General features: G+C 38.6%; 1 protein-coding gene across 3 annotated transcripts in view; it reads right to left on the bottom strand.

The window, feature by feature from the left end:
- The window catches only part of DPP10 (dipeptidyl peptidase like 10), a 557,376-nt gene that overhangs the window by 211,862 nt on the left and 319,084 nt on the right, over positions 1 to 26,430 (bottom strand). For all 3 annotated transcript variants that reach the window (XM_030487513.1, XM_030487512.1, XM_030487514.1), the window contains exons 2-3: positions 23,878 to 23,992; positions 12,971 to 13,066 (exon numbers count right to left, since the gene is read on the bottom strand). In XM_030487513.1, coding sequence (XP_030343373.1) covers positions 12,971 to 13,066; positions 23,878 to 23,992 — 211 coding nt within the window. The remainder of the gene's footprint in view (positions 1 to 12,970; positions 13,067 to 23,877; positions 23,993 to 26,430) is intronic.

The following is a 26,430-nucleotide window of genomic DNA, read 5'->3' as shown; positions in this document are numbered from 1 at the left end:
AGTGAGGACTATAAAAAAGAAATCGTCAGATCTGACAGAAATATTTTCAGCCAACCGTAACTGTCACTCTGAATTTAACTTTTGCCGGCAGTACCTGAAAAGTTAATCATGACCTGACAGCAGCTTAGTGACCTTTACAGATGAGCTGTCTCAGTTGAGATCCCAGGAATAAATACATAAATATCTGAATCATCATTACAGAATTAACAGACCCATTTTGGCAGACAAGACTTAAGACAAAACTCCAGGCCTAAGAAGAAAAATAAAAGAAGCTGCTTTCTTATCCTAGAGGTGGGGGCTCGAGGATGGGGTCAATAACTATTACTTTTGAAGCTATTACAACTAATTCTTACATAGTGTCTGTCCTGCAATAAAAGAGATTTAATTATCTGCCTAATGTTTATTTTGCTATTACTTACAATGAGGACTGTAAACTCCTGGGTTTTCATGGCCACATTTTTAAAGTTTCAAGTACTTTCAATTTTTACTTTGAAATTGCAATTCACAGATCTGCAGACTGAACAAAACAATCAATATTCCACATGCAGAAGAAATTTTGTCAGTCATATACCTAAAGTAGGCTGCAAGTAGAGAAAGCACACTCCACATGTCCCTTTGAAGCACTTGTTAAATAAGATGGTCTTCATTCATTCATAAATTCTCACCTATGTATAAAAATCCCTCTCAAAACTAAAGAGGTGATTTTTTTTTTTTTTTTTCCCTGAGAAGAAAAATACCATGGAAAACCTCAGCAAAAACTGCATTATAAAGTTGAATCGCTCTCAACGTGGGGGGCCAGAATCTAAATTCTGTCAAAAAAATGATTGCTTCTCCCAGTCCTGTGCTTCAGTAATCTTATTTTAACAAAGTGCCCTGAATTTAATTATCTCACTAGAGAGGCTAAGGGTTTGTATAGCCTATTAACGGATCAAAAATCAATCTATGTTTACTGACTTGGCAAAACAATACATTGTTGCTATGATGATTACTAGTTGGCAAATATCTCACACAAATTGCCTAGAAACTTTGTCAGATTGGATAAACAAGCAAATAACAAGTTGCCTTTGGTTCATCTCTACAGTCTCATACAGACAGTGTGGGGGCCACATTTGATTTCTGCAACAACAAATTAAAATTGTAATTAAATCAGACTGTCAAATACAGTAATTTAAAGTTAATAGCACTTTTGTTCTTACCGCAGTTTACACATCAATGTGAGGAAAAAAAATTTTACAATTAGGGTGGTAAAATACTGGAAGAAATTGCCCAGAGAGGTGGTAGATGTGCCATCCCTTCCAGGATATTCCAGGACACATCAAGACCAGGCTGGATGTGGTTCTGGGCAGCAAGATCTAGTTGAAGATGTCCCTGATCATTGCAGGGGGGGTTGGACTAGATGGCCTTTGAAGGTCCCTTCCAACCCAAACTATTCTATGATTCTATGGTTCTAAAGACATAGGTAAAATTGTAAAGCATAACTTTTGGACAGACAAAATTGCCAGGCAGGTCATGCCACCAGATGCTCTTCAATCACTGAGCAAGGTTAGGGCAACAGTCTGGCTTTTGTCCAGTTCTGGGATTAGCAACATGAGTGACATCACATGAGTGCCTTTAGCACCAGCCTCATATTTCCTGCTCATCAGTAGGGCCAGCTGTTGTCTCTCAAAGATCCAAAACACTATGACTAAGTGGAAATTCTCACTGCCTCTGCTCATCCTCCCAGAAGCTACCTGGAGTTACAGAATGAAGACATGTCCTTAATGGGAAACTCATGTGTCCTGTGGCACTGACAGAGCACTAACACAGGCCTCTGTGCTTGCTATTGGACTGTCCCTTCATTTCTCTTTTCTGCTCCTGCCTCTGCTTTTTCTGTACTCAATTGTTTTCTTTTTTCCTCATTATGTTTTTGTTGTTACTTGTTTTATGCTTTTACTCTATAAACTTCTCCCTCCACTGCCTTTCTCCTCTAATCCTGATGTACCTAAAAGGAATAGGTCTGAACTGCAACAGGATGCCATTTCAATCAAAAGTGTTTAACACTTGGGCCATCTCCTCCTGCTCAACACAAACACTTCATGGAAGTATTTAACAGAACTGATGCACTAAATAGAATTCTAAACATATGACCTAAGTATATATAGATAGAAATATCCACTTTCCCAAACATACTAAAACCAAAAGTCCTTTTGCATGATATCGGGAGAGATATCAAGTAGAATTGTTCAAGTACCAATCACATTTTCACATGAAGAATAACCCTGGCCTGGTACCAATTTCTGCACGTCTGAACTGTCTTGACACTCCAGAGGTAGCAGATCAGTTCATACATTTAAGAAAAATAACACATGGCACAGAAAGCAAAATAAAACAGGGAAACAAATTAATGAATGGCAAATAAGAGTCAGTGTCTCTGAAATCTGCCATTTGAACAAGAAAAGAAAAATCAGAGAATGTCCACAGATGCATGTATGCTTTAAAAATGCAATTTTTATGGATCCATTACGTAAGCATTTGAGCAATACAGAAAAAACACTGCTTTTACTGCCTCTTAATTCAGGATAAAAAAAAAACCCTAACAGACAACAAAACATAAGGAGCAGAAATGTAAAACTTTGGGGTTTAAAGATAACTGTTTTAAACACTATACAGCTTACTAATCTGCCACAAAACACAACTGAGCATTTGTTAAAGGACTGTGTATTTAGACAAATAAGTAAGAAAATTGAAAAAAATTAAAAGGATTTGGTTTAGGCAAATGGAAACTAGGCAGAATCATCCTACAGCACTGCTGCATGCAGCTATGACTGAAAGTATATCCCCCTTCCGCACAGCACACCTTTGAAAAGAACCAAATTGCTGACGAGCAAATTAGAGCTGACTTAAATGAGCCTGTAAGAAGGACCATAAAACCAGCTGCACGTATAAACAGCAGCTTCCAAAGGAAAAGTTAACAGGTCTACAAATCCAACTCATGATGAAAGGACTACAGCTACAGCTGGGCAACAGGTGCCCTTCTGCTCAGGAGCAGGGAAAACAGAACGCAGAGGCACAGGATGAACACGTCTTAGAGGCATAGTCTTAACATGTATATAAAATTGGTGATGCATGAACACTTACATCTCTGAAGTCTTTATAACAGGAAGAAGTGTGGCATTCTGGAGGGGAACTCACAAATCTGTTGTATAGCACCCACCATCTGTTATCGTTCCAAAACTCACAATACACTGTTCAGGTTTGCTCATGTAGTAGGGTAGCACCCTAAGAGTAATGATGTAGCACATGCAGTTTATACTTGTTCATCATATTAAGGACTGCTTTCTTAGTCAAAAATGTATTACTGTGAAAAGGTCTCACTCTTTCATGGACATTGCTATGGTAACCGGCATAGTAACCTTAGTACGTGCACTACACTCAGGAGACTTCTGCTTCAACAAACAGGGAGAACTAAGATTTATTAAGTGTCTGGTCCACTTTCCTAGGGGTTCGCATACAGCATTGGTGTACTTAACCCTTCAACATTAGGCTAGTATCTATAAATATGGCTTGGAAAATGCAAAACATTCTAACAACCTCTTTCAAAATACAATACCTTATGCAACAGATACTTAGAAAATATTTACACAGGCAGAGTGTAAGTATACTGTTATCTTTGTTAAATTCTTAATGCTTTGGGTTGTGGAATAAGTAAAAAAAATAATAGGGACATATATTTTAAGAAGCATTGCAATGATTAGCTGTATTTTTGACTAAAGGTAGCAATAGGTAGTTCGATCTTCCACTAGGTTAGAATACTTGATTTCATTTTTTCCTAACTTACATCCCAACCTGTGGATTTCATCCCATACAAAAAAAAAATTAATTCAGGAAAATAAATTTCAGGTACTCTGTGGAGGAAGTATAAAATGTTGAGTGAAAAACACCAAACCCAAAACTTTTGCAATCAATAATGGTAATGCACAAGTGAAGAGAGCTATAAGACAGTGTAGAGGTCACAACTAATACAATATTGTATTAATGTACAAAGAATATTGGTGAAGGTGCATTAAGAAGTCACTTACAAAATACCGCAGTGACACAAGCTAATGGCCCAGAATACATAGCACTATTTAGTGCTTGTTAACAATCATTCACACTGGCACCAGTGTCGATGTAGCAATGGGGCTTAACATAGTTGATCTGAGCAGAAATTACCCAAGATCTACTTCTAAGTAAGTCATGTGGCACCTTAGAGACATCAATATTAGAGCACGAAGAAGTATAGTGCATGCAGCATATCCTAATAGTGTGGTCGGGCAGGGAACATCAGTTAAAACAGCCACTAAGTAACATTATTTAAGGGCTAGGCTGAATACAGTCTAGAGGAAAAAATAATTGATGGAAAAATTCTGCTATGTTACAGCCGATGAAACAAAGAATTTTAATGAGGAGAACAGAACACCTTCCTGAGTAGTAAAGCTATCCAACTGCTCATCCCCAGGGTGGAGAATAAGAGGATCAAAGGAACAGCAATCCTCTGGCCGCCTGCTCACAGGGCAGAGCTCTGCTGCAACCCTAGTGAGTGTCCCACAGCTGCTGGGCCACAACATCTGAACAGGCGAGATCCACTCACCCAGACAAGTCTCTGAATCTGAGGCACTCTGAGGCACAATCTCTGCTTCATGGAAGAAAGTTAGTATTGCTTTGTGATAATGATTATTAATGCAAAAAGACCATCTTTTTTTCCTGGTAAATACCTAGAGAAATTAGATGAAATCTCCACTTCTATGCAGAAAAAAAGTACTGGCTTTTCCCCATCATGGTTTTTAAGGGTGTGTATTACATTCACACACAGCTGCAACCCAAATTATTTCATGCTTTCTTATTTGCAATCCTACTTAAAATACTTCATGAAATAATTTGCTTCAGTTTCTATTTCATGTTCAGTGTAACACTTTTGTAGCTTTATGCGCCTCACAGTATTTATCTTCTGCTTTACATGCATTCTTCATATGCAATATTTAAGAATAAATTCATTATTTAACACGAGAAATGCAAAAAAAACAAACCAGAGACCTACTGCACCTCAACTTAACACACGCCAACAAAAAAAAAAAAAAAAAAAAAAAGAAAAACAAAAAACAAAAAACACACACCCAAAACAAAACAAACTAAAATAAACCAACCAAACAAGAAAATCAAAATTCTTCCTAAACCAAGAAGTTTGGCTATTGTTTGAGAAGCCACAATTCCTGCACCAAAAGACCCAAGAAGGCACATCATGCCTGGTATCAGGGCTGGTTACCTCACAACCTTGGCCTGAATGACCAATTACTCATCAAGAGCTGGCTTATAGGGAAGTCTTCAGCATCAGTGCAGGTACAGCCTCAAACTCCTACACTTGCAATTCTCTAATGAGAGAATTGAATCATTCCATCTATTTCATAATGTTAAATTATTTAACAAATTATTTAATAAATCAGTGGAACAGTACCAACCAAAACTTTTATTCCCCTTTTTAGCAGTTTCTGAGAGAAATTTCAGCCAGTCTAAAAACACTCTATATATCTTTTCAAATGTTCTGGGGATTTTCCAAAACGTAGTCTTCAGACTTGGCAAAAACTGGGTGTGTAATTCACACCAATACTAGAGTTTTATGACAGAAGATTTTTAGCTAAAAGCTCCAAAGATTGGAGTGCTATCTAGGTTTTTTTTTTCACTTGCTCTTCTATGTTCTGCTTTTCCCTGCACAGGGAACCAAAGTCCAAACACCCTCTGCTGCCTTTCAGAAATAAACCCTTCACACTGAACCACAGGCAAAAAAAACCACTCCCTGGCCTGGCTTCCAGCTTCAGGCTCTGAACAGCTACAGATTCAGAAAAATAATGAAAGCTCTATGCAGAGCTGGCAAGAGCACCACTGCATATACCTCTTTTCACTTCTGACCAAGTCCCTGACAGAGCATTAATGCATCTTATCACAACTTAAATATCTGAGCACCGCATACAGCTCCTGGTTCACCGAAAATGCACTTGTATGCAATGGCTGCACTCCAGTTTTACCACTTCAGACTCTCATCTCATTAAGGGATGGGGGAAAAAATATAAGACTTCACTCTTAATATCCATCATAAATCACACGAGTAATGCTAACATATATTGATATGCAATTCTAATAGAGATATTTGTCTGTTTATTGATTCCAACTCAGCAACAACCTTCTGGAGCAGAATCTGCCTTCTTTTATATCATTGATGGACTGATTTCCTGAACTTAGCCCATATCTATTGGCAAACATTATATGCTCAGCTCTGATAAATAAAGTTCATATTTGCCTCATTTGAACAGGAAAAGCTTCCTTTAAAAATTGTCAAATGTTTTAAACCATGGTTTCCTGAACGAAATTGGCACACGTGGTACTGTGAAATCTGTGTGCTGCGCTTTCCAAATCACTTCCATTTTTATCATCCCCAATTTTTAAACCAATTTCAACCATCATCAATCCAGGTTTCCCAGAATCATTTTTTTAATTCAATTTTCAGGACAGACAAGAGCCAACAGAGGCTCAAGGAAAATACCAGCTCGAGAAAAGGCCACTATCTACACATTTCATCCCCAGGTGATAAAGGCAGTGTGCAGCATGAGAAAGGTGCTAGGGACAACCACAAATAAACCTATGTGAAGCCACTGTCTCTTTTTGTCTTAAAGAGCAAACTGTCCCATCTGCTCTTTAAGGAAACCAAACATGTCATGAGAACTAATAATACTTCTTCAGCCAGGTAATATTTTCCATGATAATACACAGTCTATTGCAGTGAAGTGATAGACTGCTCAACTGCAAAGCAAAAATGGTTTAATAATTCCTTTTTAATTAAAAAAAAAAACAAAAAACAAAACAACACAAAAACCCACTACTCTACTAAACACAATAAATGTTTGCAAAATAAAATGTGAATGGGGAAGAGGGATTTCCTCCATAAACCAGCGCCTTGGTTTCACTGATTTTCAAAAGGGCAGGCATCACCCATTCTTTTTTCCTCCATGCTGACAAAATTGATTCATGAAACTAAACATGAGAACTAAACATCAGAACTAGTAAATATTACTCAGAAAATGAAAGCTGAAGCTAACACAGGAAATCTAGAAACAATATAAAAACAGCCTAAAACAAGTACAATAACCTGAGTTAAAACAAAACCAGACATCTATTGCTTTGATGCTGTTCTCAAGGCATCACGTTCAAGAGTGAAAGTATTTCTGACTCGAGATAGATTGGTTTATTATGATCTACCAAAAAAACCACACTGAAACTGTAAAAAGGGGGAAAATAAAAAGTACTCAAGAGTTTTTGCCTTGAAAACATATGTGCATGAAAAATTATTTGCTTTTGGAAATTAAATCCTAAAACGTTACATCTGCTGAGATTGCCAGCACAATCTAGGATTTTATGCTGGACAAGTTTATAAACCTCATTCCAAAAATAGGGTTTTACAAAAGAAGAAATAGGTGCAAATGTACATTTTCTCCAGAAATCTCTCATCAAAATGGTGCATTTATGTTCAGTCTGATTAGTCGAAGAATAGAACTGTGTTCACCAGGATGACTCCAAGGGACAAACCTACCCCCAACTATTTTAGGGTTCTCTGTGCCATCTGCAGCAGAAGATGTGAGCACCAACTGCCTCCCTGTGTCTGTCTCCCCTTCACACACATACAGAGCCCTGCTTAAGCGGGGGGACAGGACAGGGCAGCGGTTGCCCATCTCCAGCATCAGCCGCCGGTTTGGCAGGCGACAGGGTAGAAGTTTGCCAGGGACAGCAGCCTGCCCCAGCACCCACCTGCTCAAGACACAGAGTATGGATTAGCAGCTCCTGTCTGACAAGGCACAGGGAGGCAGAGAGAAGATTGATATTTAGAGAAAATGCAGCTTCTGTATGAGGCAGGAAACCCTTCTTGAAACACAAGTTTCCACCTTATCCCCTCCCCTTGCCGCAAAGGTCAAAGTCTTCCTTCCCTACTGCCTCTGACTTCCCAGTGACTTCCCTCTTCTTCCCAAACGCAGAGAGAAAGGGCTGCTGCTTGTGAGACGAGCCTGTTTTGTAGAGTCCTACAAGAGGAGGAAATCTCTGCTATCATCTCTTGCCGTCTCAAAGATCACTCCCCTCCCTGAAGTGCGACTGCAAGCCCTTCCCTCTGCACTGACACCTGGCACCTTCCCAGTCCTCTCCCTCACTACTCCAAAATCTTTAACTATTGCATCAGCAGGACTGTGTTTGCCTGAAGAGATGTGATGCTGCCCAGCCATACATGTTACCCTACACTTTTCCTGTGACATGGTGTTGCAAGGGTAACTGAATACAGGAACAAACAGCTGCTCCAGAGGCAAGCAAGGCAGAAAGAGAGAAATATTTAATTTTCTCACAATCTCAGAAAAGCACTTACAACCCTAAGCAGATGCCTACATCCTTTCTGGTTCTGTGAAGCACATATGCACCTACTCAGGTGATTCCCTGAGCTTTAGCACAAGACAGGATTCCAGGGCACAGCCTGCTGCAAGCCGTCATTCAGACTTCAGGTCATTCTCCAACACCTTTTCATTCAGATATGTGAAAATTTTTGTAATTGTGCTGACTATATACCCATCTAACAGAATACAAACAAGGAGTCAATGCACTCTATCATATATAGGAAAGGTTAGGAAAGATTATCCAAACACTAACATCCATATTCACCAAAGGAATATAGCTAAAGATTCTGAATTTCATTGTCATTAACAGCCAGAGTCCCTTATAATAAGAGATGCAAGCACACTACCAAAGATCTAGGGATTAGACTGCAAACCTTGTGAGCCCTCAGTATTTCTCACAGAGCAGCATACATATTTCTAAGTTACTTAACAGAAATTAAGAAACCATCCTGAAAAAATGCTTCAGTATGGTTCAAAGATCCACCTTCAGACTGGTCATATTGTCATTTTTTATGAACAACTAATAGAGCAATGATACATTTGTTGTCATCTTCCATTAAATGCACCGTACTAGCATGCATGCAAAAAGGTCCTAAAGCAAAGTGTGGTCATGAAATGAGATGCTATGCTCGACCTGAAGCAGAGACTGGTCCCTGTTGCAAAACGGTTAGAATCCAAGACACAAGCAGTATGAGATACATTAAGTCTCTCAACAAGTTTTTTTGGCAAGGGAAAGCATAAGGGAAGTTTAACTCAGTTAAACTTCATTACTCTGGCTATTTTGAACTACATTGCAGTTTTGTACTTAAGTAAACCAAGCCATTTTGCCACCTAATGCAAAGCCTTATCAGTAGTAATGTGTTGTCAGATTTAAGTACTTTTATTGTTCACTAGCAGCATTTTAAATTCCCACCTCCTGTTAGAAAACCTGAAGATCAATAATGCTAAGGGAAGATGTACTCTGATTTAACATCTTTGAAACTATGCTAAGCAACTGCAAGGCATTCTGAAACCAAACACTTTCAGATTGACATGGATTAAAATAATTGGTGGTTGTGTATACTGTCCACCATGACCTCTTATATGCAGTTGAAGTGATCAGATTTATAATCAAAAAAGTTTAGTAAGCTACTAAGTTATTATTTGTAAGAAAAATACTAGCCATCATCCATATTTTCTTTATTTTCTTTGTAAACTCTTACCAAAAAAAGTAAAAAATCCAAGTAAGGTTTAAAAAAAAAACCAAACAAAACAAAACAGCAAAAAAAACCCCAAAACCCCAAATCACAAACCTGTCTTTGAAATAAAACAAACAAACAAACAAAAACAAAGAAAAAAAGGCAGAAAAAAAATCTGAAAGATACCTGTGTAGATACATCTTGAAATTACATTAACTGTGAATATATTTTGTCACTTCTAAAACTAGCTCAAAATTTTTCTTTTATTTTCTTTGGCAACAGCTGATTATCTCAGATAAAGGACATTTCCCCTGCAGCTTTAAAGATTTACATAGTTATTAACTTTGGTGGCAAGCACATAAAATCGTGGACTCAGTTTCAAGCAGAAGAGGAAATGGACTGTAAAAACATCTGTATGTAAGAGCTTTTCCTACTAAAGAGTAGACTAGAAATAACTCTGTGGGGATGATTTTTGTAGTGGAGGAACTTGAAAACAAGGAAGAAATAACACTGTGTTTGAAAAATGTCTAAAAAATTCAAACATCAGTATAGAAAGCTTAATTAAATGGCAGAGGTTAAATACTAGACGTTACCTAAGAACGCAGTGATTCATTTAGCACTTGAAATCCTTAAATCAGTGATTTTTTTCTACAAAGTATTCTCTAGACCCTGCAAAAACTGCTTACAGCATGAATCGCTTTTTCAATTTCTATTCCCATCCCTTACCAGGAAGTCAAGATGATAAAAACTTTCAGCTGGATACAAATTATGCTACCCCAAGAGGAGCAAAAAGTAGTAGGAAGTAGCTACTTATTTTGGGCTGAAACCGTCCACTTACTCTGCCAATATTCAAAGAAAGTGCCAAATGCTTCCCTGCAGCTCCACAGTATTAAATGCTAAATACTAAGTTATATATTTCATTCTCCATGCATATAATGCCACCACTGCAATGTTACCATGACAGGAAAGAAAATACAATCTTAATCCCAAATCTTAAAAATAAAACTAGAAGCAGGAAGCAGAAATGTTACTTTGCAAGACTCCTCCTCATTTTATTTATTATCCAAGATATTGATTTCATTGACTATACTGCGAATTTTCAAAGCAAATGCAGGAAAAAAAAAAAGCCCACCACCAAAACACCTATACATAATTTTCTACGCTTATCAAACATACTAAACAATTAGTAAAATCCTCCATTATCACCACTTTTTCCTCAATTTACACACACACATTCTAATAAGAAAATGTCCATTCTTTCCTATATTTTTGTACCACTGGACTTTGTTGCTTTGTTCACAAATAAACACAGAAAAACACCTAACTGCAAGCTTAGGAATTCTCATATTGGCTGAGAAAACCAGCACTGCAGAGAGACTGGATATTAGTACAACTGTACTGCTAATAAAACACAGCGCCTTTCTTTATTAAACAGCATATCTAATATTATTTTCAATAAATGGAAAAGGTCATAACTGTACAATCTCACAGCTTTTAGACTAGACTGCTTATGACCTCTGTTTTTTTGCATGATACTAGTAAAATTATCTTCCACAATATGAGTTTCCTAAGATGGATTTTGAAGAGCACAAAAAAAACCCCTGTATCCACACAGGAGTTTAGCACCAAATTCTACATTTCTTTTTACCACATCTAGAAAACTCTTAAAAAAAACTTGTATCACAAGCTGTAGAACAGAGTTAAAAAATACAATAAACTCCATGTTTTATACAATTAACAATACTTAACATAACTCAATCCATAACCCTTTAGTTTTATTGTTTTGAGTTTTGAAATTAGTAATATTTTCATGCACAGAATAATACGCATGTTAAGAATGACTATTAGTTTTCTTAGATGAGTAACCTCATGGAATTTGAATTGCAAGAGTAATGTACAGAACTAGCATAAGAATCTTCTTTCAATATGTACTTACCTGCTTCCAGTGACCACTTTAATTGACAATACTGGGTATGCTATAACTTTAATTGACAATTAGGAGCAGTATTTTTCAAGTAAGTGCGGCCAAAGGCAGTTGCTTTGTGAATTTAATAGATAACGAATTCATTAAAAAATTATTAGGTTTTAATTAGCCAAAAAGTCAACTGGAAAAAAGTTTTCTGCCAAACACAAGAAAACATTCTTCTTGGCAATGGCACTGTTCTGGCTTTAACCACTACCAGAGCTTTTAGCACTGACTGGAGACAGATAGCCGTTCAAAGAAGAAACTAAGGGCATCTCAGTAAATGTATGGTCATTGGGGTAGCTGGAGGAAAGGGAATAGCAGGAAACTACACAAAGCCTCCCTCTTCTTTCCCCTAAAATCCTGGAAACAAGTAACTCAACACTAGAGCTGTTCCTGGAAACAAAGACTGACCATACTCTTCTCCCTTTTAGCCTTTTTTTTTTTTTTTTTTTGAAATGCTCTTACCCTTGCTATACCCATTTCATTCTTTGGAGAATATCATAAAGCAGTAATTGAATGCAATCACATAGCTTCCTACAAATGAAAACCACCTTCTACTTATCACTTAACACCATAGTTGATTAATATAATTGATTTTTTACTTTCCATGCAAAGTTCTTCTGGATTTACATATGCAGTCACCAAACTTCCAAACTCCTACCTTCCATAGAGCACTCCTTAACAATACTCTATTTTGCACAAAGCCTATTGTTATTCCTTTGATTATAACACCTGGAGTAGTACAAAGATCCAGCTATAATGACAGAAAACAGATGGTTGCTGTTGTGTTACTTCTGCATTTCTTGCAATCAGAAAGAATGTGAACAACCCACGAGATCAAGAGAAAAGCTCAATGAGTTGAAACAAGTAGTTAGAATTTGTTTTCTTTTTTACATTAAAACTGTTACATAAATTCTTTGGGAATCTGCATACCATTTATAAATCATCTGATAAAGTAGAATATTAAATACAATTACATAAAGTAAATTAAAAGCAGCTGTACAAATACACATAAACATTTAAGAATCCACTCCAGATGTGAAGAACCCCAAAATTCAGATACCAGTAGAACAATTTTATTTTATGAATAGATCTTTTGGTGAATCCATAAACAAGATCCAGTTCTTAAAAACAATTCATCTTTGCTTCGAAGTGAGTCAGTAGCATAAACAGAAAATTTTAGTGAGTTTCTACTAGATGTTTAAAATTAGAAAGCCACTTCAAAAATTAATGTAGTAGACATGATTCAGAATTATAAGGAAAACTGGGACACTGGCCAATTTCAAGAGAGTTCGAAATTTTAACTGATTCTTTCTCAGAGCCTGGATATCCAACACTCAAAACTATCATCTAGTTTCAAATTACATGAAAGATTATACACCTACCATTAATCCATTTGGCTTCTGGATTATGAGCTATGAACTCTTTTCTGAAGAGATCTTCCAAGGACAACCGGGTTTCTGATGAATTTGCAAGTTCATCTAAAATAAACATAACAAGATCATTTTAGATAGTTATTAAAACCAACATATTCAGTGTAATTTGGAAAACATTGGAATTATAGAAAGAGAACATGTAGTTCAAAGGTCCTGATAAAATCAATAACAATACCTTCCTCGTTCATTTTTTTTTCACTTTAAGAAAACATCTCATTTTTCTTCAGCAGAGCTTCAGAGAAAAAAACATTGATACCTTAGGCTGGGACAACTGAAGAATGTAGTGCTTGGCTATTTATTATACCAGGACTCTAGTGGCAAAGGTCCTTCCTCCCACAGCCCTACACCACAAGAGAAGTCTCATTACAAACCAATACAAAAGTTTCCTGACAGCCAAAGAATGTAGGTGAATTGATCACCTTACGCAAACAGAAACTAAGTAAGATACTCCTGTAATTAAATTTGGAACCAATTTCACTTATTCTACAAATTAAAATGTTAATATATATATTTATGTGCACATTTATTAATCTGTGCTTACTCTCTAGTGACAAGCACAACATAATATTGGCTAACAGCGTTGTGTTTTTCCCAAACATGATAGAACCCAGGAATATTGCGCTTCTGAACATTAGCCAACATTGATTTTCTAAACAAAATAAAAAGTCAGCTCCAAAAATAATCTCCATAGTTCAAGAAAGGAAAAAGAAGCTCTGATAAATTCTACTTGTGCTGTAGGTTAAAGAAATCATAAGTAACTGAGATTAAATAGTAAATAGTCACATGAACATGTGAAATCAGAAATACTTTTAAAGCAAAAGTTTTGCTGTCAAAACAGAAAGTTTCCAATGAATATTCACTGCTAGCAGCTACGCACCTCACCTAACTGTTTTAGGCTATTTAGAACAGCAGCTGCCAAAAGCTGCATTACACGTTGCCTCTGCGCTAGCAAAAATATGCATCGATGCACTTCCTATGCAATCAGCCAGACAGATGCCCAGTCAGATCATTTAATCGTTTTACCATTATTGGGCAGGTTTGCCATAGATTACTGCAGTATTCCTCTGCTCTATGAGCTTTCCCTTCCAATGTGCTAGGCATCCCCCTTCTCTATGAGAGGACCTTTTTGCTAGTCAGATTTTGTCCTTACAGATTGCTGATATTAAACAGTGCTGCTGATGACCTATAGAAAAAGACTATCTGGAATCATAGCAGTTAAGAAGTAATCTTGCTACCTTTATGTCAACCCAATAAGTTACGAGCACATTTTTAACCAAGAAACATGCTTTGTAAATGTCGTATCCTGTAATACATTTCAGATGAAAATGTGACCCCTTCACAGTGAATAAAGTTCATCATAGTTTCATTATCGGTCTTTATTCAGCCAAATTTCTCAATTTCAGGCTCAGCTGAAAGCTCACTGGAATAAACAACAATAGGAATTTTTTTGCCTTTAAATGTCTGCACTGCCTGCTGCAGCCACTTCAGCTACTATTAATAAGGTGAATCCTTGCTGTATTGAAGAGAAACTCCTTTTTAATTCACATCGTAAATTTACCATAGACACAAGGCCCTCACAGCTGCTGACTTCACAGCGCTGCTGCTTTTTGCATGCGCCTGCCTTCCAGGTCTCAGCAGGGCCCCAGTAAGCATTTACTCACTGTAATCAACTCTCCTTTCACTTGATGTCTTAGGAGGTTAAGCATGCAAAGTTGTTCAAATTCTCTCACACAGGACAAACGTTCTAATCCTTAAATAAACTTCTTGCCCTCTTCTTACCTTTCAGGGATCAAAATAACCTGTTTGAGGTTTTTTTTTTAGTCTCCAAGTCCAGCATAGGACACAATATGCCAATTGCAGTCTTACTAGAGATTTACAGCAGAGTAACATTATCTCTCTTGATTTATACTTAATCCCTCTGTTTACACATCATGAGACCTTATTAGTTCTTGCTCCTGCCACACTCTGAGTTTTTATCTTCAAAGTAAGCACATGTTGTTATATATGCTCTACTCAGCTCCACAAATATGTTCCCTGTCTTCAAAACACTACATCTAACCTAACAGCTTCAAATACTGGGCTCTTCATATACTCATTTTCCCCTTTCTCCATAACCTTGCTGACTACCTACCCTCAACAAGCTGTTTTCCATCACCGATTTTGATTCAACACACCCTGCTCCTGATGCTGTTTGTGATCCCAAAAGGATTCCTCTTCTAACTTTTATTAAGCCTATCTCTACTCGTTGTGACCCTTTATATTCTGTCAGTTTGCCAACTATCAATTAGGCTCACACAAGCAGTTATGTTGCCAAAAATTGTCTTACTAAAACCAGTTTAGTTTTCCCAGGATTTTTTTTATTATTAACTGTTTTAATAGAAATGACTAAATACATCAACTGTGTACAGTAAGGCTGTCAGAGTAGTAAGGTATACCAGCTCTGCTCTGTCTTTTATCTAATTCACAAGGAGCTCCTGGAGAAACTCCAGCACAAAAGGAAGCCTACGGAGGGTGGCAGCAAGGGCAGGTCACCTGGGAGGAAAACAAAGAAATTGTCTGAGCAGCCAGGGATCAGGTTAGGAAAACTATTGCCCTGATAAAATTAAATCTGCCCAGGGATGTAAAGGGCAACAAGAAAAGCTTCTTTAGATATGTTGGTCATGAAAGGTAGACTAGGGAAAAATACAGGACCTCTCTGGAGGGAAACAGGAGACCTGGTTACTGGGACAAGGAAAAGGCTCAGTTACTCAACAACTTTTTTGCCTCAATCTTCACCAGCAAGTGCTCCAGTCACACTGCCCAAGTTGCAGAAGGGAAAGGTAGGGACTGGGAGAATGAAGAACTGTTGTAAGAGAAGATCAGGTTCAAGACCATCCATGGAACCTGAAGTTGCCCAAGTCCATGGGACCTGAGGAGATGCATTCATGGGCCCCAAGGGAACTGGCTAATGAAATTGCCATATCTGTTAAGTTACGGCAGTCCAGTGAAGTTCCTGCTGACTGGAAAAGGGGAAATATAACCCCAATTTTTAAAAAGGAAAAAAAAAAAAAAAGGTCCCAGGGAACTACAGGCCAGTCATTCTCACCTTGGTGCCTGTCAAGATCATGGAGCAGATCCTGCTGGAAACTACGCCAAAGCACATGGGCAATAAGGGGGTGATTGATGACAGCCAACATGGCTTCACTAACGGTAAATTGTCCCTAAAACATTTGGTGGACTTCTACGATGGGGTTACAGCACTGGTGGTTAAGGGATGACTGTCATCATCTACCTGGACTTGTGCAAAGCATTTGACGACTGGAAAAACAGAATTATAACCCTAATTTCCAAGAAGGGATCATAGAGCATATTCTCCTGGAAAGCATGCTAAAGCACATGAAAAACAACGAGGTGGCTGGTGACAGCCAACATGGCTTCACTAAGGGGAAATCCTGCCTGACCAATTTTGCCTTCTATGATGGAGCTACAGAACTGATGTATAGGGGCAAAGCAGTTGATGTCATCTACCTGGACTTGTGCAAAGCGTTCGACACTGTCCCACATGACATCCTTGTCTCTAAACTGGAGAGACCTCAATTTGACAGATGGACCACTCGGTGGATAAAGAATTGGCTGGATGGACTCAGGCAAAGAGTTCCGGTCAATGGCACAATGTCCAAATGGAGACTGGTAATGAGTGGTGTCCCTCAGGGGCCTGTGTTGGGACTGATCCTGTTCAACATCTTTGTCAGCGACATGGACAGTGGGATTGATGCGCCCTCAGCAAGTTTGCCGATGACACTAAGCTGTGTGGTTTGGTTGATACGCTGGAGGGAAGGGATGCCATCCAGAGGCACCTTGACATGCTTCTGAGGTGGGCCAATGCCAACATCATGAAGTTCAACCAAGCCAAGTGCAAGGTCCTGAACCTGGGTTGGGGCAATCCCAGGCACAGCTACAAGTTGGGCAGAGAAGTGATTCAAAGGAGCCTTGCAGAAGAACTTGAGGGTGTTGGTCGATGAGAAACAGAACATGAGCTAGCGGTGTGCGCTCGCAGCCCAGAAAGCAACCATCAAAAGGAGCATGACCAGCAGGTCGAGGGAGGGAATTCTTCCCCTCTACTCTGTTCTCGTGAGACCCCACTTGGAGTATTGCATTCAGTTCTGGTGTCCTCAACATAAGAAGGACATGGAACTGTTGGAGCAAGTCCTGAGGAGGCCACAAGGATGATAAGGAGGCTTGAGCATCTCCCATACGAAGACAGGCTGAGAAAATTAGGGCCATTCAGCCTGGAGAAGAGAAGGCTGCGTGGAGACCCCATAGCAGCCTTCCAATATCTGAAGGGGGCCTACAAAGATGCTGGAGAGGGACTCTTCATCTGGGACTGTAGTGATAGGACAGGGATAATAGGTTTAAACTTAAGCAGGTGAAGTTATTAGATGTAAGGAAGAAGTTCTTTACTGTGAGGGTGCTGAGGCACCAGAATGGGTTGCCCAAAGAAGGGGTAAATGCTCCATCCCTGGCAGTGTTCAAGGCCAGGTTGGACAGAGCCTTGGGCGACATGGTCTAGTGTGAGGTGTCCCTGCCCATGGCAGGGGGCTTGGAACTAGATGATCTTAAGGTCCTTTCCAACCAGAACCATTCTATGATTTGAAACTGTCCCACACGGCATCTTTGTCTGTAAAGTAGAGAGGCATAGATTTGACAGATGGACCACTTGGTATGTAAGGAATTGGTTGCATGCAAAGAGTTGAGCTGTGGTCAACAGCTCAATGTCCAAGTGGAGACCAGTGACAACCAGTGTTCCTCGGGGTCAGTACTGGGACTTGCACTAACATCTTTGTCGGCAACATGAACAGTGGGGTTGAGTGCACCTTCAGCAGCTTTGCTGATGACACCAAGCTGTGTGGGGCAGTCAACCTGCTGGAGGGAAGGAATGCCATCCAGAGGGACCTTGACAGGCTAGAGAGGTGGGCCAACGCAAACCTCCTGAAGATCAACAAGGCCAAGTGCAAGGTCTTGCATCTGGGTCGGGGCAATCAGAAGTACAAATATAGGCTGGGCAGAGAATGGATTGAGACCAGCCCTGAGGAGAAAGACTTGGGTGTGTTGGTTGATGAGAAGCTCAACATGACCCAGCAATGTGCGCCTGCAGCCCAGAAAGCCAACTGTATGCTGGGCTGCATCAAAAGGAGCATGACCAGCAGGTCGAGAGAGGTGATTCTGCTCCTCTGCTCTGCTCTTGTGAGGTCTCACCTGTAGTATGCATTCAACTCTGGGGCCCTCAGCGTAAGGACATGGACCTGTCAGAGCATGCCCAGAGAAGGGCCACGAAGATGATCAGAGGGCTGGAGCACCTCTTGTGTGAAGACAGGCTGAGAGAGCTGCACTTGTTCAGCCTGGACAAGAGAAGGCTTCAGGGAGACCTTAGAGCAGCCTTCCAGTACCTAAAGCGGCCTACAAGAAAGCTGAAGAGGGATTTTTTTACAAGGGCATGTAATGATAGGACAAGGGGGCATGGCTTTAAGCTAGAAAAGAATAGATTTAGATTAGACATTTGGAAGAAATTCTTCCCTGTAAGGGTAGTGAGGCACTGAACAGGTTGCCGAGGGAAGTTGTAGCTGCCCAATCCCTTGAAGTTTTCAAGGGCAGACTGGATAGGGCTTTGAGCAACCTGATCTAGTGGAAGGTATCCATGCCCATGGCAGGGGAGTTGAAGCTATACGATCTTTAAGGTCCCTTCCAATCTAAAACATTCTATGATTCTATGATAAACTTGGTTTATTTTAAATAGTGCACTTCATTGCCAAATTACCAAATTGCATACTATCTCTTTTTCATTTCCATTTTAAATTTATTGAATGATTCCTTGAAGGAATCATATTTGCCATGTCCTCACACTATTTCCCACAGATTTCTAGATATTGGTCTGAAATGATATCTATTATGTATGGAAAGTGAACACAGATAACAGAAGATACAAACAAAATCAAATGCTAAAAACTAAATGGATACTTTTTAACTATGCCTGAAACTAACAACAGTTCAACAACTGGTGTGCATTTATTCAAAATGATGGACCTGTTTGTGCTATGAAACTATAAGACTGCAAAAGTAGAAATTAATAGCCTCATTACCTTTCATGAGTTTATAGGATATTATTTTTTCAGATTAAATGTAGTCTATACCCCTCATAAAATTTACCTTATACCTTAGAAAATAAAACTAATAATGACATAGCGTAGTATATTACAAACTCAGACTCCTTACTGGCTTTTCTGTGGAACAAAAAGGCTTAACGCTAGAAACTAGAATAAAGGCTTGATGTTAAATGCCATCTGACATGGCACTTAACAATGGGGAAATTAAATTAAATGGGGAAAAAAAACCCAAAACAAAACAGCAGTAAACTGTATGCAAGGTAACAGCTATATCAGTAACTGGGAATTAGTATATGAACTATTGGTATAGTTCGTATTATATTTGCATGAAAATAGAAAAACAACTTGCCAGAAAGTAGTCAGATATCACATCCTGTTTGCCAATTTACAGTAGGTACAGGGAGCCTATGCAGCACTGAACCAAACCCTGAATCTTCTGGTAATGAATTTCCACTTCAGCAAAAATATTTTTTAGTTTGCCCTCTATTAATTTAAGAATAGCATGAGAGATGGCGTGGAGAGGTCGGTCCCAACCCTGTTCTAAACAGAAGACTTATCTAGTGGATATGATCCAAATGGATCCTCTTCCTCGAGCTTGATTTTGCTCAAAACAATTTCAAAAAAGCAGTTTCTGTCAGTTTGGCTCACCTAAATATTCCTTAAAGCATTTTGTTTTTGCAAAACTTTCTCCTCTTTCATCAAGAGATAGCAAACTCTGAATTTGCTTTGAGCCTATGATTAGAGTTACATGACATTTTGCTCAACAGTAATTACCATATATCAGCATGCATGGTTTAAAAGTTAATATCAACATCCCAGTAAAGGAGTCCCGCACAGAGCATTGGAGTCTGCCACACTTTCAGAAACTGTAAGTTAACATGGAGGTAGGTAGAACTGTCATTCCAAAATGAAAAACAGCCTTAAGTGTTGCGACAAAATACCTGTTGCGGCAAAAAAATAAGGCAACAGCCTTAAGTGTTGTGGGTGGCAATGTCTGTACAACTCATAGGCTGTTCTTAGGTGATTCTTCATATAAAAGGTTTCAGCTGCTAGTACTTCCAATTGAGCATTTTTCAGTTTTGAAATACAGATCAGCAGTGTTGATCAGATAGGTCTTCGGGTAATTCCTACAATGTGGAATGCACTGTCATGATGCAAAGCACAAAACGATGCTGATTTAAAGGCAGGAGTGAGGCACTGATCCCAGAAAATCTATCTATGAATATTTCACTATGTGCTGGTATGTGATGAAATTTCAAAAACATGAAATAGAATAAAAGCAGAACAAGAAAGACACCCATGTTATACTGACATATAATCCAAATGATGGCATCTCAGAAACAGCTATTTCTATCTCTGCACTGACCATTATTTCCCAATATAAAGAAACTTTATAAATTTATTCCCATGGTATTTTCTTCTTTTGTTCTCTCTTAAATACTTCTCCAGTAATCATCTATTATTACCCAAAAATCACTAGATTCATAATTAAATTTTCCCAGAGAACAGACAGGCTCCTGAAACTCCAAAGCTTTTCCACACTCTAGTCTATTTCGTTAACAAGAGTAATCTCTTTCTTTGGTATCTTCATGCAGTTTCTTTATCATTGCACTTACCTAGTTGTGAAGAAAACTAGCAAGGATACTTGCCTGCAAGCCTTCTACTCCTGGCTACAGAGCAGTGTAGTAATTTATACTCAGCGGGTGCAGTGTTTGTTTTTTTTCAATTTACTCCTTATTCCACAGAGGTTCACAGAGAGCTGTTGAGTCCCAGTAAGAGGTTACAGGACTGGGAGTCCATCAAGACTCTGCCACTAATCCCTTACATTACTGAATGGTTTAGTCTTACATTTTTCCATTTCTTTGTTCATAACACTAATACATTTATAAAGTTTCTGAGTATTATCAGAGATGATAAAAAGCAATATAAAGGGACCAAAATATTACTAATATTGTTGGTACAATTTACTAAACCCACAAACAGAACTGCAACACAGATATTTCATATTTTAACAGAAGTTAAGATATTAGCAGGTCAAAATACATGTCTTATTTCAAAACTGTTCCTGCTTAGTGTTGTATATTCATGTTGTATTCACGGTAATGAAAACCACCAAAAAGGGAAATCAAGAATTTCTGTTTACTTTTAATATCACTTGTATCTTTAGTAGAACCTAAAGCCTCTTTGAAGCCTTCTGCATGTAACTTACAAGATTTTCTTTTAAAAGCTTGTTATTTTATATGGAAGTCTTGATCCCTTCATCATAAAAGGCACGAAAACTATTGCTCAAAGTTTGAGTGAAGTCAAATGACAACTGTCAAAGTGCATAGGGACCTGAGAGTTTCTTATATTGTGGACAAAGTAATGTATAAATAATTGCAGACAAAAGAGAGAACTTCCGTTGGATTTGACATATCAGTAAATAACTCTTTTACTTTCAACAAAACAATTAGGCTTCTGAGCAACCACCATCTGAAATTATTATCATCTCCATAAAAAGAAACAGCATGATGTACAGTATTAAGGGGAATTTACATGAAATCTAAAAAGGACCCATCAGTACGGGCATAACCAAACAGCGAAAGAAATCTCTGATGCTCAAAATAGTATTAGAAATGAAAAGCAACGCACTCTGAACTATCTCAAGGTAGTATAGGACAAAATTCTCATTATTGCACTGAACATCCTAATTCACAAATACTATATTTTATGAGAGGAGTTTTCAAAACCAAGTATTTATAACAACAGATTGGTAGCACCTTAGAACTGAGCACCTCGCAATAGCCAGACCTGTAAGAGTTTTCTCTTCCCTCAAAAGCTAGACATCCCAAAGTGATCTTACATATATTGAAGACCATATAATTTCAGCTACAGTGCTTAGTACCTGTCAGCAAACTGGCAGAGTATCAGAATATTTAAAAAAAAAAAAAAAAAAATTAATTACTCATGAAAGTGGTGGGGAACAGCACTGATTAGGATCAAAATAGGGAAAGTAGCTGTCCTACAATGTACCTCCATAGCTTTTTCTGGAAAGGATTTCCAACCTGCAAGAAACCCCAGTTTTACAGACCCAGATCATTTTGGGAAGAGGGTTTTTATTTATATCAAGCTTTAGAGTCTCTATGGGATATCTTGGAACATCTGAGCTGACAGAACTAGTTTCCACTCGCATGACTGGAACTGAAATGTAGGTCCTAGCTTACATCCAGTTCTCAAGCAAGTTCTCTGGATTTTGAGATGTTGTAATTCTCTGAGCTTTTTTAACATATAAAAAAGTTAAAAAAGAAAAAAATCCCTATGTTGATTATTCTTTTTTCCACAAATGCCTTCAAAGACTTCAATTTATGTTTCTACAATTAATAATTATATATAGAAATAAGAGCCAGAACTGATGTTTATTATTGTGGATTCCACCATAACACTTCTGAGATTTTACAAGCCTTAAAAAAAAAAAGTTACCTCTCCCTGAAAAGAAAAAGAGTTTTCTGTCTTAAAATGTACCAGGACTACCAGGCCACCATTTGCCCTCAACATCTGTTTTTTATGATTCCTTGAAGAAACTCTGATACAATGAGACTACACAGCAGCGCAATTTTGCTTTCATTGTTCTCAAAATCTTCTAAGTGGAAATAAGCACAGTCACTTCTTTATCATTCCTTGGACCACACCATGCATACATAATAGATACAAACAGAGGAAACAGAATATTCCATGGCATTCCTACATACTCTCTCCAGCTGTCTCATTCCCTCTAACAAGCAAAGCTTACTGATGCTTTTCCATTCAGTCTCACCACCTCCCTTTCAAGCAGCAGAAGTCTACTACCATACTTGCTCATGCACAGACCCACTCAGCTCCCCCTGATTTTTTCATACAGTGGTCAAATTGTCTGGAACCATTATTTAACTAAAAAGCACTTCATTAACCTTTTCAGTTATACAAACTGGGCACTTGCATGGCAGAACATTTGCAGAGCAATATTTACTATCTAGGCATCCAATCAAGTACTTTAAATTATAACTTTCAATCTGAGAAAAAAATTCAAAGATATTTTTCTTTAAAACTTGTGTAGTTTTTCCTTCTCTTAGGTTTCTAGACACAGTCAAATGGTTGCTGCCCCAGCAGCAAAAAGAAAACCTTTAGAAAAATAACCTGGATCAAATTGGAACAACCACCACCAAAAAATTAAGCATAACTATTTTATATGTTCAACTGCTTTTTTTGTCTACTACTTGCCCTTCATCCTGCTTTTTTCTGTAACTGAACCATTAAGTAATTTCTCCTCTCTTTGTTTTTGAGAGAAAGAAAAGGGAAAAAGCTTGTGCACGTACATACGAACGATGCATGCTTCTGATTTAGTGAGAAGTTGCGTTCTCAGCACCAGTTTTCCGTGACATACAGCTTTCTCTTAGATCATCTGTGAATTTGAAATTACACCAAGTGACAAAATCTTAAAGTCAGGTCACACCTGCTGAAGCTAATAAGGATTGCTTGTAGCCATCTCAAGACTGGCACAATCCTAAGGACCTATTGCCAAGCCAAATGCTTCTGCTCCACAAGGCCTCCAATAACTCGAGTCCCTACAGGCACCAAATTTATAGTATTCAGAAGTTACCAATGCTTAAGAGCAAGAGATACTTTAACATTTATATGTAATTTAAATGACTGCATTATGAATCATACACCTTCAGTAAGATAAATAAAGAAGTAGGTTACCTGGGGTTAAAAGAATGACGGACATAGTGATGAGTGAACAAACAACTAGAATCACCAGGAGCGCAATAGCAATTCCCTTCCAGTTCCTCTGTGGAGGGCTGTTACTTCCAAGTTCCTACAGGAATGGAAAAAAAATTAAATAAAATAAAAGGAAAAGACCATGTTTCATAATCATATATTTATAGAACTATTAGCGATAGGAAAATTACTCTGTGCATCCTCATAATCACTGCATGGGAGGTGATCATGATCCCTCCCCTCTCAACCCTCTCAACAGTACACAGAGTCATCCGAAGGTGTTGAACTCTTACGCTTTTTTAATAGAAAGATATCTTTTTTTTTAAAACACATATGTATATATACCCTTAAGAGATAATCAGAAGAGCTTACACAAGCTGTCCAAAATATGACTCGTGTTAAAATGTGCTGAACATAGACTGCAGGACAATATCAACTAGCAGTTTATAAGACAATTACAGAAATGAAACGTAGCAATTTACTGTAATTCCACCTAACATGGTATGGACCATAAACGTTTAAATACACTTCCTTTTTAATGTACACCATTAAACTTATTTGTAATAGAACACATTTACAAAACTGCCTGAGACTCCAAGTATTCCATCTAATGCTACACAGCTCTTCTTGTCTATACAGTAGTTCAACTGTAAACTGCTCCCCTATTACTTATAAAAAACCAACAGTGGCTTATATCAAGTGTTAAATGAATGTTTCTGTAACTACTTAGTACACTTAAGCCTACATGCTCCGTGGTTACATGTTTAACTCCTAATGATTACAGCCAGATGCCATTCAGATTTGTCAGTAGTAGCAATGCATCGCTTGTGTTCATGGTACAGCTTGAGACCAAACAATACATTAATATCTAACAACAGAAACAACAGAACTAGTATGACAATCCTAACTTTCTCTCACAGAAAATAATTTTTTCTTTCTATCTATAGCTGGCAAGCATAAACATTTCTTTGCCAGAGTTACCCATGCCTTTACTATCTCAAAATTAAATTGCTGCAGTAAGACTCTCTGTGAAAAGAAATCTGGGAGGGACTTCTCAGAAGATCCCACTTCAGCCTGCTTACAGAGTTATGTTACACAAGGTCTTCACAATCTACACAAGCTCCCACTAAGCTCTAACTAAATAGCAGGTGAGGTAAAAAACTTGCCCTTGAAGACACCACCACCTAAATGCTTCTCTTCCCCTCTCCAGGACCTGATGCCATAACATGCACCAAGCAGACCCTGCAAGGCTGCTTCTCCACTGAATGCATAGGGAGTGAATGTCACAGGAGAGATTAGTTGAGGTCTTTCCTATTTGATCTGAGATCCTGGGTTTGTTCATCTTGCAAGTACACAACAAGGATATTCTTTTATCTTTCCCCTTTCTGCTGGACAAAAGGGCAGAGAGACATGGCAGATCTGCCACCTCAGCTATTTTGCTCAATGGGGAGGACCAATGCGCAGGAAGGTACCTCCTGCTATGTTTTATAAGTTTCCAAAGGCATATTAATATTTCTTCACATACACGTTATTTCATTTTAGTTTTCTGAATTATAAATGAGTACAAAATGGAGATGTCTTAACAACAGAAAATGACAATGTTCTTGTGTCTACTTGGCTGGTGTACACCACATCAATACCATACATCACCTAAAACAGCATGTCTAACAGTGCCTTTAATTTTTAACTTTTTTTAACCCTTCACCTGTTCACTTCTACCCGTGAAAGACAGTTTCTCTTCCCAGTACTCTTTTTCCAGGAAACATAAGGGGAATTCCCCTACACAATCTCTAAGCAATCCCACACGAGAAGTCTAACAGCAGCCCTCAGCCCATCACAGCTCCCAGCAAGGAGAGTCCCATTGCCCCAACATGGCTGCTGCCCACTGGGCCCCATCCTCCTGCCTGGCCTGGGCCTGCCCAAGCTTGCTCATTTCAGAGGTTTTTAGCCTCACCAGATGGGAGAAGCACTCAGTCTATTTACTCAGTTTAAACCCTAGGCCATAGCTGGTCTTCACGGGATCAGCTCCCTTACCTGATCGGTGTTAGCCTTCCCCTCCCCACAGCTGAAGCCAGCCATTAGTGGTAAATGGGCACCAGCCACCCTGGGCTGCTCTCAGTTCTGCTGGATGTAAGAGTAATTTTAGTTTTCTATTATTACACAAATCTCCTCTTTGGTGTTGATACTGATTGAACAGCAGATAATGGATGATGTTCAATTATAGCACACAGAAGGAAATTACTGAGGACGGTTGCAGCACAGCATTAGCAGACGGTCCCTCTCAGACTGAAACCTGTGCAGCTTTCCTAGGCATCACCATTCATGAGAAGCCTGATTACTATAACCAACAATACATCTTTGATGCCCATATTATTTTTACTCAACTTCAGGCAGAGTGAAAAACATGGTCTAAGCAGGAAATCCTGGCATCCACCTTCTTCCCCCATCTAATCACCCCTGTTTCCCAACCCCTTGCAAACTCGCCTACTTCCCTTATTTCCTTCAGCTCATTGTGGTAGCCTCCCACCTCATTAA

The sequence above is a fragment of the Strigops habroptila genome, chromosome 5 (assembly GCF_004027225.2).
Source record: "Strigops habroptila isolate Jane chromosome 5, bStrHab1.2.pri, whole genome shotgun sequence".
NCBI lineage: Eukaryota > Metazoa > Chordata > Aves > Psittaciformes > Psittacidae > Strigops > Strigops habroptila.
This window is presented reverse-complemented; position numbering and strand designations above follow the sequence as displayed.